General features: G+C 39.8%; 1 protein-coding gene across 1 annotated transcript; it reads left to right on the forward strand.

Annotated features, from left to right (window-relative positions):
- The first annotated feature begins 206 nt into the window (after window positions 1-206).
- On the forward strand, window positions 207-12,309 carry LOC139716073 (serine/threonine-protein kinase RIO3-like). The gene is made up of 12 exons (XM_071627626.1): window positions 207-373; window positions 2,114-2,268; window positions 3,045-3,202; window positions 3,570-3,659; window positions 5,020-5,163; window positions 5,875-6,002; window positions 7,314-7,496; window positions 8,080-8,239; window positions 9,345-9,515; window positions 10,397-10,504; window positions 11,673-11,766; window positions 11,806-12,309. Exons 1-12 carry the CDS (start codon window positions 207-209, stop codon window positions 11,907-11,909), a joined length of 1,662 nt encoding a protein of 553 aa, XP_071483727.1. The 3' UTR covers window positions 11,910-12,309.
- The last annotated feature ends 268 nt before the right edge of the window (window positions 12,310-12,577 follow it).

Here is a 12,577-nt window from a genome sequence, read left to right on the forward strand (position 1 = left end):
TTTCGTCCCAAGAATCCTCGCCAGGCACGACTCTACCTCATCACGCAAGTCGCCTACAATTCATATAACCTGAACACCAGCACTATTCCGGGCAGTTCATTGAAGGCACACACAGGGTCTGGAGAAAACCGCATAGTCTCCAACATAGCTATATTTATTGACAATTATTCCAAGCTGCCGTGAATATTGTAAGAGGAAGGACAATCATGAGTACCGGTGGAAAAGTAGCGTGGCCAGCGGCCAACCCGTGGGGGAAGGGCATTTCAGCCAACGTCTCGTCTCTGTCTAGCGTCATGGACGAGGAATACGCCAAACAGCTCCAAACGGAAGAGGAAGCAGTAATCACAGCAGATGCCACAGCAGACAGTGCCAGGTAACATCCAATACTTGTCTCTCGCACTTTCTCTTTCTCAGGTTGATATGTAGGAGGATTTAATTCGTTTTTTTGTTTTTTGTTTTTTGTTTTGCATTCTCAAACTCAAAGGAGGCTGCACAATTATCATTCGTGTCAAAAATGTTTCGGAACAAAAATATACAAGCCTACAGTGCAGCCATCTCAGCTTTGTCTGCATCTGTGTAGGTTCATGGGACTGTGTTGAGTTGACTGCCTTAGAACAGGTCCTAATGGTTATTTGGAGCCAACAAAGGCAAACATACAAAATAAGAGGAAACAATGTACTGTGGAAAAAAATATCTTGGTAACAAAGCATTGTATAGCTTTTGCCTAGACAGTTAAATCTTTAAATGGGATATTAAGGACTTTTATACCCAGGGCTGTATAAAATTTCTCTTCAAAAGCTCAGTGAAATGCCTTGATCTGTCATGTTTGTGATTATTCTCCTCTGCTTCAGGATAGGAAGAGTATAGAATATACATTATTTAAAGGACAAGTCCACCTTCATATACATAAGGATTGAGAGAATGCAGCAATATTAGTAGAACGCATCAGTAAAAGTTTGAGGAAAATTGGACAATCCGTTCAAAAGTTACGAATATTTTAAGTATCTGCGCAGTCACTGCTGGAAGAGAAGACTACTACACTGTATGATGTCACATGCGTACAACTATATAAGGAAAAGTAAAAAGAGAATTTCACAAAACTTTACTTTTTGAATAAAGTGCTCATGTCTTCGACTTGCTACTGACGTATGTTAAGAGTAATATTATTCCCCCTGACTTCTGAAAGAGAGAAGTCGAGTGTTCTTTTGCTATGCCAGAAAAATAGAAATATGTTGAATTTTCTGTATTCTTTCTTTACATCATTGTACTCATGTGACATCACAAGCTATAGTAGTCTTTTCATCCAGCCGTGACTAAGCAGAAACTTCAAAAATTCATAACTTTTTAACGGATTGTCCGATTTTGCTCAAACTCTCACTGATGTGTTCTACTAATATTGCTGCATTCACTCAACCCACATGTCTATGAAGGTGGACTTGTCCCTTAAGGTGCAGTGTGTCAACTTATTTTGGAAGGTTGGTTGCCAGTAATAAAGAGACCAATACTGAATAAGAACAGGGTTTGGGCGGGACATTGCACTTTGCACCTGTTTGCTACGCCTGACCTTATGGCAGTACACAGCATCAAAGTGATAACATGGCTCTCCAGCACTTTTACGATATATGCGGGCAAATATGTTTGTCTGTATGTCTGTCTGTATTCTGTGCTCGTGTGAGTGATTAAATCTTTAAGTCTTTAAGTATATAATAATCCATAACCCTGTGAAGAATAATCGTAAGTATACAAGGGCTGCACGCTAACCCATTTTTTCTACCGGTCGGACCCATCTGTCGGACCGTTACATATAGGTATCCATTTTTTCCATGTAGTTTTAATGGTCAATTTCTGGAAAAGTTACTGGTCCGGCAGTGATTTTTACTGGTCAGGGACCGTTGGACCAGGGCCAGTGTCGAGTATACTCAGGCAGGTGTCTATGGGAAATGTTGTTTGTAGCAAAATGAGCTACTCTTCAACGGGTTACATCTTATTGGGTATGAAAGAGAAGTTTTCTGTAGGTATACTGTTGACAGTGTATTGGAAGAAATAAACATCATCATTTTGTGCTCGTGTTGTGGCAGTGCACTAAATGTTTGCTTCCTGGTTTGATTTGCAGCCCCCTGCTAGAAATTCCAGCAGACCTTGCAGATGAAATGGGCCCCGAAACCAGCAGTGATCTCCTCCTGGCTCAGATGCTCCAGCTGCAGTTCGACAGGGAGTATGACGCTGAACTTGCCAGGGAGGAGCAGAAATACAATGGAAGCAGCAAAGGTGAGCAATGCAACTCATTTCACAGAGATGAGTGTCAGTTTAAAAGAAATATATGTTTGCCAGAAAGAGTATACATTGTATTCCTCAAGTGTGGTTGAAAACTGATTGCTCCTCCCTCAAATATTGACATCAATTTTATCTGGTGTGCAAATACGAAAGAACAAGTGCATTGTACATTGTAGTTGCCCTCTTTGTAACCATTACTTTTCTATGCAACTTGATATTGTCGTCATGTTCACATGAAATGTCCAGAGGACCATGATAGCTGATTGCATTACATTAAGATTTCATTTTATAAATGATATTAGGATAGTAATTCTGGCTTTAATCTCAACGTCTTGCAGCAGCAGCCAGTCAGGAAGTGGGAATCTTGTCATGACCATGACACTTGCCATCGCAGCAAGATTTGCTATGTAGCAACTTACATTGTACCAGAAATGAGGCTCAGAAACTTCACATTTTTTCTTTTTTTAATGGTTTGTGGTATTGATGTTTTGCAGGGTAAACAAAGTGCATAAGCCACATGAGAGCTTGCTATGTCGAAGTCTTTTGTGGTTTTTTCTTTTCTTTTTTCGTGTGTTTGTGTAGCTTTACGTATCGTCACCTTCCTTTTTGCAAACTCAGCTGATTCTGGTTGAAAATATTGCTAAATACATAGTTGATGTTACTCATGGAGAATATTAAACGTCAGTCTGCTCACCACTTTCCTTCTATTTTGTTTTGTTTTGTTTGTATTTTCCCCTCGGGAATGATATAACTCCCCATGCCATCTACAGTGGGAATATCATTCTCCAACTACCGCTCCGTCCACCCCGCCTACTATGATGACGTCGACGATGATGAAGAAGACTTCCAAGAAGACTGGATCCAGGGAGATGGAGGTAAGAACCAAGTTCTATCACAAAATGCAAAATGCTTTTTGTTAAGTCCAATGGTTTAAAAAATCAAGTTTCAAGTTTATTTTCCACATTCCCTTTAAGAAAGCAGCAACCTAGAAATCCATGTAAAATTTCATAGCGAATTTCAGGAATCATGGTTGAATTTAACAACAAGCAAAAATATATACCAGTAGTTTATAATACAGTTTATGAATGTTCCTCATCTAATCTATTGAGCCAACTTCAGTTTACACATATATATCATGTTGCATGCTTTATCAGTATTTCTTTCTTCAAATGTAGTTCAATTTTGAGTTGCCAGCATTTGGCTCTTTCTCTCTCCCCATTTATAAAATGTCAGATTGTTTTCTCAAGATTTTGATATCACACCACACAGAGAGTGCAGACTTCAGTGTTGGGAAGACATCTGATCAGGGCAAAAAGAAGAACATCGTCACAAAGCATGATGCTCAGGTCTGTGGCCGCAAGAATGCCAGCCGAGTCATGGACCAGGTAATATTCCCCTCAGATCCAATCTCTCAAAAATCACAAGGATGAGCTGCTGTGAGAGACTGATAAAAGTTTTTCGCTGAATTTTCAATATCCAGTTCATAATTAGCTCACGTGCCCATTGGTGCAAGGGACCTTTTCTTTTTTCTTGGTTGGTTAGGCACTTCACTTGTTTAAGAAGTGACAGTGCAAAAGCTTGCCCGACGTAACAAGTTGTGGAGTTCATTTTCAAACAAAGAATGAACTTGTGTAGACTAGGTGACCAGAATGGTCCGTCAACTTGGGGTTGCATCCATTTCTTTGCTTTGCATTGCGTGCATTAACAAACATTTTCCGTTAATCTTGCCAAAATACCAGGCCTGCTGTTACATGTAGGTGGATGTACTGGCAAGCACTATTTACAAGGATATCATGAATTAACATTGCATTACAGCAGCTTATCTCCATTGATTTAAAAAAAAAAAAAAAAACATCATGCCTGTTGGTAGAAATGACCTTTTGCTGCTCATGTGCAAATTGGAACTATGAACTCGCTTTAATATTCTCTTGACTTCCACAGTTTAGAGGTGCAAATGGCCACATATGCAGGCATGAGGGCAAGAGGTTGTTCATACAGTATTTCTGTGGCCATTTGAGAGTTGATGCCTCACCGGAGTTATGATACGTCATTCAGAGCTGGCTTTATATACTGTAGCTGCATTCCCCCTCTCCCTCGTACACATAAGCATTAACTCTTTGTTCTCATAGTGTACAAGGGATATGTCGGTGAGATTGAGCCCTCGCTCGGTAATCAAAATCATTGCGCGACATCATTTTCTATAATGCTGTGCACGATTAGCAAGAGAATGGCTGCCCGAGATCATACAGTCATATTCGATGTACATTGTATTCAGTGTCCTTCATGTTACATGTATCTCACATTCAACTTTAAGGACACTGCATTCCAAAGTATATTTTAGGCCAAGAAACTTTCAGTCAAAATGCATGAATCATGTATAAGTGCTTAACTGCATCACAAGAAAACAAAATGTTGTTATTATTTTAAGATTTTTATGCAATAGCACTCACTGATTCTCTGACAACTGGCAAGTGTCATACATATGCCCATCACTTAATGCTTCCCTGAAGAAAGTTGCATAGTTTGAATTTCAAAAGTGCTTTCCTTGCATCATTTCAATGACTACATACATGTAGCTCAGTGGCTTCAGGATAACTAGGTATGTAGGGTTGATGTAATATCTGATTGTGCTTCCTGTATATCTCTTGTAATACTCCTGTAATGCCAGACAGTATATGGGAGTCAAAATGTATCATTTCTTCTTTCTAAATCGCAAACTCCGTCTCTGCATTCCTCTGCCTTCAGTTCCCCCCTGCTTTCCCAAGTGGCAACAGCATCGGCATGGACATGAAGCTTTCAAACAGCGTCTACAATGTACTCAAAATCCACTCACAGAAGGAGGAGAATAAGGCGCAGAGGTTGCACGAAAAGAAGGAACACTCCACAGCTGTAAGTGTGCAATTTTGACTTGTCCGTTTGTGCATTTGTCTTATGTTCTGTCACAGCCTAATGTGGAAGTCCTGCCAGTTTGGTAGTTGTGGGAATATTTTTGATGTGGCAGTTCCCTTAATAAACTGGTCATTCTGTTCTGTCACAGCCGGCCATGGAATGGTGGTCTGGTTTGGAAGTTGTGGGGATATTTTTGATGTGGCAGTTTCCTTTATGAACTTGTCATTCTCATTCAGAGTCTTTCATCCAAATGATAGGCTAAGTAGGAATATACACCATGACTGACACCTTAGAGAAGACATGAGGCTTTATTGAGAGAGGCAAATCACTTTATGTTTTTCAATGGCGTTTCATGATTTTACTTCCTCGAATACAGTTACGGATATAAGAAAAGAAGACATTGTAATTGATTTTGATTTGATTTTAAGGTAGTAATGATTTTTTTTAATAAAGAAAATAAATAAGAGCATGTGAAAACTAATAGAGATGTTTGTATGATATTTATGATACCAGATTAAAAAATTAAAGAAAAAGGTAGCATGTTGGTCAAGTCTAGGTGTCATTACATTTGAAGTCCAATCTATATGCTGTACGAATTTATAACTTGTTTGAGGGAAACTTCTGTTGGTAATGCTTTCTGTGAGAAGATTCTTCTGTGTAACTCTGTGACCCCTGACCTTGTACATCCGTTCCTTTCTTGGCTGATTGTAGGAAATGGCAGTGGACTCTAGGACTAGAATCATGCTGTACAAGCTGGTCAACAATGGCCTTCTGGATTCAATCACGGGAAGCATCAGCACGGGCAAGGAGGCAGTCGTCATTCACGCCTACGGAGGACAGTGAGTGTAGTGTAGTGTAGTGTAGTGTAGTGTAGTGTAGTGTAGTGTAGTGTAATGTAGTGTAGTGTAATGAGTGTAGTGTATGTACTGTAAAAGTGGAAATTTTCACATATTTCACAGGAACAGAAACTAGCGTAAAAATTTTAGCAAATTTTTTGCTCGTTATTTGAACCCCCTCCCCCGGAATCAAAAAAAAAAAATGCAAGATTCATCTAACTTGGCAGAACGCAAAAACTAACTTGCTTAACCCGTTGACGGTTTGATTTTGCTACAACACGCGCTTCCCATAGACGCTTGCCCGAGTATACTCGGGACTCGTCCTCAACGGGTTAAAATATCCAGTTTTACAGTTGTGTATTGCGTGTAGTGTAGTGTCGTTAGTAAAGTGTAGTGAGTGTAGTATGTCTTTTGAATAGATCGACTAGTTTTTTTTTTTTTTTATTTGACCTTCGATCCCCAGCAACCGCATTGTTGTTTCATGCTGTCCTTTTTTTTTTAAAGAATCTCTATGACTCGTTTCTAAGCTTGTAGTCTTGCCAATCTGAGAATTACCTGGCAACGATTCATTTGTCCTTGTTTGCTCTATAAATGGAAATTGAAGCCACAAAGTGACGCCAAACACAATGCACTACTTTCTGTTTTCTGTGAAGTCTGTCACAACATTGAGTTCGGGGTCAAATCAAAACAGCTCATTATTCTATTCTTCTAATTTGAGAAAAGGTTAATGATGTAACTATTGCACCATCAAAGGATAACCATGGCAAGGCAGTTCTCTTAAAGTCGCCACACACTACAGTCGTATAGTCGTGAGTCATATAGTGTGCTGCGGGCTTAATTTAAAGGTGCATTTTGACTTCAAAGACTAGGAGTTAAGTATGAGGCATGATAATTTATGTATTCATTTATCAGACTGCATCCAAACCTGGCAAGAGTGAAGTTCCCTCTATGTCCTATAGATTTGTGGGGTGGATGATTCAAAGTTTGCATATTGTACATATTATACTACTCTGTGAAATGGAAGTTTGGGAAAATAGAATGTATTCAATTGATCAGAGACTAATAGTTTTAGGATCGGGTGATCTCGGGGGGCATTTCATGAAGCGATATTTTGTCTGAGATCATTGCATCTGATTGGCAGACAGCAAATTTGTCCGGCAAGTTTGTCAGACATAATGCTTCATGAAATGCCCCCCCCCCCCCCCCTGTGATTGTAACCACCAACTTGTAAAGAATCTTGCTACACTTTTGAGTATGTTCACCACCTGTGCATGCGAGTGTAGTAAGAAAAGACAATCCCGACTCTCCCTCCAGGATGGACGACCAGATTATTCCAGCGGAGTGCGCCCTCAAAGTTTTCAAGACAACCCTGAACGAGTTCAAGACTCGCGACCAGTACATCAGGAACGACTACCGCTTCCGGGCCCGCTTCAAGAAGAAGAACCCGCGGCGCTTCATCCACATGTGGGCCGAGAAGGAGATGCACAATCTCACCAGGTGAGGGCGCTCTCTGATCATGAATGTGGATTCAAAGATTTATTTTCTACACAAACCGTTAGGGCATCCCAGAGATTTGAATCAATGATATCAGATTCGATGTAAGATATGAATCAGAAGGAACTGTAAAAAGTTAGGAAAACTGTAAGTTTGGCTTTCCGAGTTTTGACTTAAGATACGTTTCCAGTGCTGTGTGTATGCATTATAAATGTTATGTAGGTGTGTTGCAGAGAAGTTGTCTTTTGTGTTTATGCAAGCACAAAAAAGGAGATAGCTTTTGTGATGCCGACATATTGCGAGGAGTTCCCCCCCCCCCCCCCCCCCCTCTTCTGTTCAGGTCATAACGGTGTTCAGAAAAGAGCACATAGATGGTAATTTGTGTATCTGAAGTAGCTTTTGTAGTCCCTGTCTTTACCCAAAATGTTTATGCTGATTAAAAGACAGTTACATCCTAATGTAAGGTTGTCCATATTACTTACTTGCACAATAATCCCATCAAGGTTAGAAGTTTGCTTTGTTTGTATGTAGTTGTATTGTATGCACATGTCTTGATCTTGTTCCATTTCCTTCCTAATCCCGTCAGAATACGCGGGTCCGGTATTCGTTGCCCCGAAGTCGTCCTTCTCAGGAAACACATTCTCGTCATGTCCTTCATCGGCAAGGAGCAGAAGGCCGCCCCCAAACTCAAACACATCCGATTCTCCACCAGCGAGGCTCAGTGCGTCTATGAAGAATGCTTGAGGGTTAGTGTCGGCTACCATGGTACCTTGTGCCATGCTTTGTTTACCAATCGACCCAGCAGCTTGCGTGTTCTACTTGCCAAGCAAGTGGAGCAGATTAGAAATGGCAGGCCTGTCGGTGTACTGTGCACTCCCATTACAATGAACACTTCCCACAACTATCATCTATATATCTTTATACACTATACTGTTTCATTATACCAAAGTTTCAATATAACGAAAGAAAGCCACATGTCCCCAGGACTTAATTATTACGGGATTACGCTGTATAGAGATACACTATCCTTCTGTCAAATGTCATTTTTTCACACAACATTAGTTTGAATTTGATGTCCTGTTTCTTGTATGTGGATATGTCTACTTCAGGGGCAGTTAATCAAAAGTCTATCTAATCTCAGCATCTTATAGGCTTGAAGACTAGGTGGCAACTTGGTGGCAACTCAAGTCTTGCTGGTCGAGGAGTGGTCACGGAGATGTCTCCGCGACGTTGTGACATCTGGAGACCGTGCCTAGTTTGTGGGGAGTCGTGAGAGAACTGAACATATTCAATTTTTCAGAGACTTTTTCAAGTCTCCAGCTGGTCTCGGAGATGGTTCTAGGGCAATTACCCCCTGGACAATTACCCCAGATCTTTTCCATGACCTTAACCCTAATCCTAATCCTGAACATAATCCTAACCCTATCCCAAACTCCAACCCTAAACCTAAACCTAACCTTGATCTTTACTCTAACCTTATCACTTACCAGTATTTAGCCAGGGGGTAATTGCCCTGATACGTTCGGAAATGTCTCCACAATGTCTCCGTAGTCACAGGGACTAATTATGTCCACGAGGTCTTTAGATGACTCTGTGACTGAGACATATAATTGACAAAACTTCATGAATGCAAAATATGAATTTTTTTTTTTGTGGGAATTATACTGAATTTCATGTTCCATGAAGTAAGCAGAGATACTAGATCTATGTACAAAATTACTACTGTCATCTGCATGATCATCAACCCGTCAAGTTCACTGGGATTTGCAAAGCACAAACAATATGAAGTCAGTTGTCTGTACGATGTCAGTTTTTATAGCTGTGCATTTCTTCTTCTTTTCTTCTTGTCAGATGGTGGAGAAACTTTACCAGGAGTGCAACCTGATTCATGCCGATCTCAGCGAGTACAACATGTTGTGGCATGAGGGTCACATCTGGCTCATTGACGTCAGCCAGTCAGTGGAACCAACCCACCCCCATGGCCTTGAGTTTCTTCTCAGAGACTGCACCAATGTCAGCAATGTGAGTTTTTCAGCTCTCTCCTAAGATCACTGCTGAAAAAAAAAAATGAATAAAACAATGATAATAAATTAGAAGAAAAATACTTTGTAACTGCCCAAATTGCAAGGGGCCACACTCGACTAGCATTCATGCTATTTTCTGGTCCCTATTATCCGTGCTTTTTTTTCCATCCAAGTGACTGCATATTTGTGAACATGTACATTTTTTTTTTTTTTGCTTTGGATAATGAATTCAAATTCATTCATTCATCCATCCATTGTATTTGGGGGGGGGGAGGATTTTGTTTTTCTTTCATATTTTTTTTTTAATATTATTAATTTTTTTTTCAGTAGAATGTTCTCAGTTTGGGAGAGGGAGATGTGAGATGCACACAAAACTTTTTCTCGTATATACATAGATCTGGCAAAATGTAAAATATTAACAATAAAAAAAAATGCATTTTTCGTAAAAATGAAGGTAAATGAAAGATTGCAATGACTGCTATGTCCCGATATCATCAGAGCTGCCAACTCCTACACTGTAGATAGTATGTTTTTTTACACTATTTTAGTACATTTATGTACATAGGATAAAAAAATATGTTTTGGAAATGAGATTTTTTTTTTTTTTTCCAACTCTCTGACCTACATTTCACTGTGTATTCGTATGGTTTGTGATCTGCAGAGGGTGACAGCCCTACAATACTTGAAATACATCGAGGGCAATACACAGTTATATATCAGAAACATTTTCTTTAGCTCAAAGGTTTACCTTTGAAGGCTTGCCTAAAGTGTTGTAGCATGTAAGATTTAGATGTGAACTTCTTGTGCTTGTCAGGATTTTTGCTTTGGCACTGGGCTGTTGCATTTGATTTTTGTAATTTTCACATTTTCTGCCAACAGTTCTTCACAAAGATGGGAGTCCATGGTGTTCTCAAGCCCCACAAAATGTTCAACAGAGTAACAGGACTGCACCTTGAATGTGGCAACGAGCAGCAGTTCCTTGCCCAGGTATGTTTGCAGCGTGGCTACTTCAACAGAGAGTATGGCGGTAGACATTGCAGCTTCAATGAAAACCTTTCCAATTTAACATCATCATTGGTCATCAAACGTGTGCGATGTGTATGTGATGGCCTGGCTCAAAACACACAAAAAGTAGGCCAGAATGAATTGTGAGGTCATCAGAATAAATGTGTATTCATGAAATAACCAGGCAAAGCCTTACTGTAAAAGTGGATATTTTTGAGCAACTAATTTTTTGCGCTCAGCCGGGTAAAAAGAGTTTCGCTTGTTTTTAATTCCGCGGAATCAAGACATGATTAAGCTACTGGAACGTATGGCAAGCAGAAATATTTGCATGCTGTTATTTTCGCGCTGGTTTCTGGTTGCACAAAATGTGCAAAAATTTCAACACCGCGAAAATTTCCGCTTTTACAGTACCTCTCTATGTCTGTTGGATCCCTGCTCAATTATTGCCACTTTCTGAAACACCTGGCTGTGAACTTTGGGACTCTTTGACTTAATAATCTGCAGTATTTGTAAATGTTTTGCTTTGAATGATTGTATCATGGATTGATAAATTTATTGATAATATACATTTCAAGGTTCTACATGACTATCTTTATTTTACCACTTCCCCAATCATTAATTTTACTTGCCCGAAAAGAAAGTCCAAAAATATAAGAAAATGATATAGAAAGTCACTTGTAAGTCAAGTGTTTCATTAAACACAATCATTTGAATAAACAGCACATGTTGTTTCATACGTTTAAACACATTTCAGTTACTAACTTTCTTAGTTCTATAGAGTGTTTGTGTTGCATTACATTGGCACTTTTTCATGTAAGTGTTTGAAATTTGCTGAAATGAAATTAAAGTTGTTAAAAACACAAGCGGTAATGTGCTTGGTATCTCTAAACAGTAATCTTTACGCTTCCATATGGTTGACTTGGTGGGTTTGGGGGGGGGGGGGGGGAGAGTGAAAAGAAGGTAGCCTCAAAACTTTTTCTTGTCCAATTCAGGCAAGCATTTTTTCTCATCATTCCAAAACACTTTCGGAACTTTGATTTTCACTGGCCCGGGTGATCAGGGAAGCGTTTATGTAGCACCCTGCATTGTAGGTCAAACTGTGTTCACGTATCTTGTGAATTGATTGCTTGATAACTTTCGTTCCTCTTAGATTGATGCCCTTCAGCAGAGTGAGAAATTCAAGCCCTCGAGCCCCAAGGAGACAAACTTTGCCTTTGACTATTTCTTTGAGAAGGTGAAAAGCGGTGACCAGGATGAAGACGAAGAAGAAGATGATGACGCAGAGGAAGAGGAGGAGGAGGAGGAGGAAGCTGTCGAGAAGAAAAGGGAGAGTTCAGGAAGATCCAAGGGCAAGAAAAGGGGTAGTGGTAGTCCTCGAAAACAGTGAAGTAAGCAAGGCTTTAATGTACCAGCTTTCATCGACCTTGTGATGATAAGGTGTAGCATTGCCAAAGGGCTTCCTGGCATGGAACAGGACAATTGGCTGAACCATTGTCAGAATTCCCTACCACCAGGATTTATATGAATGGTATTTGGGTCAAGAATATCTGACCCAAAATGAGGGAAATATCTGTTGCTGCATTGAGGTGATAGACGCGTGAAACTCAACATACTGGATGAGGTGTCGTACATTTGAAAAGTGATCAATTTGTGCTCTGTCTCTCCCCTCCTTACCCCACTGAAAGGAAAATGTGGCAAGCCAATTAAACTGACGAATGAAATAACCCCTTTTCAAGACGGAAAGAATTCATAAATAAGAGTGGATCAACTTTGAGTGTAATCCAGAATGTGACCACACTTCAGTTTTATACACATTTTTTTTTCCCCTCACATGTGAGTAGTAGTGTTATAAACAGATTTCAGAACAGTCAGAAGTTCAAATGACGTATATAGTTATTGATATATTGAAACAGACTGTCATACATGATTTTCCTCCCTTTTTTCAGACAAGATGTAATTTTCTTCTATTTAGATATACAGTGTTTACATGTTTCCCTTCTCCAAACCTCGGGTATGTGGTTGAGCACGCCACAAGAAATCTGACCCTAGGCAAAT

Source organism: Diadema antillarum, unplaced genomic scaffold, assembly GCF_040938485.1.
Source record: "Diadema antillarum isolate AM-2024a unplaced genomic scaffold, OU_Dant_1.0 scf00000060, whole genome shotgun sequence".
Lineage (NCBI taxonomy): Eukaryota > Metazoa > Echinodermata > Echinoidea > Diadematoida > Diadematidae > Diadema > Diadema antillarum.

Bases quoted from the DNA above. Each gene is read 5' to 3' on its own strand.
- LOC139716073 (XM_071627626.1), top strand. From the start codon at position 207: ATGAGTACCGGTGGAAAAGTAGCGTGGCCAGCGGCCAACCCGTGGGGG. The intron at 3,660-5,019 runs GTAATATTCCCC...CTCTGCCTTCAG, and splicing joins CCAGCCGAGTCATGGACCAG to TTCCCCCCTGCTTTCCCAAG. The intron at 9,516-10,396 runs GTGAGTTTTTCA...TTCTGCCAACAG, and splicing joins ACTGCACCAATGTCAGCAAT to TTCTTCACAAAGATGGGAGT.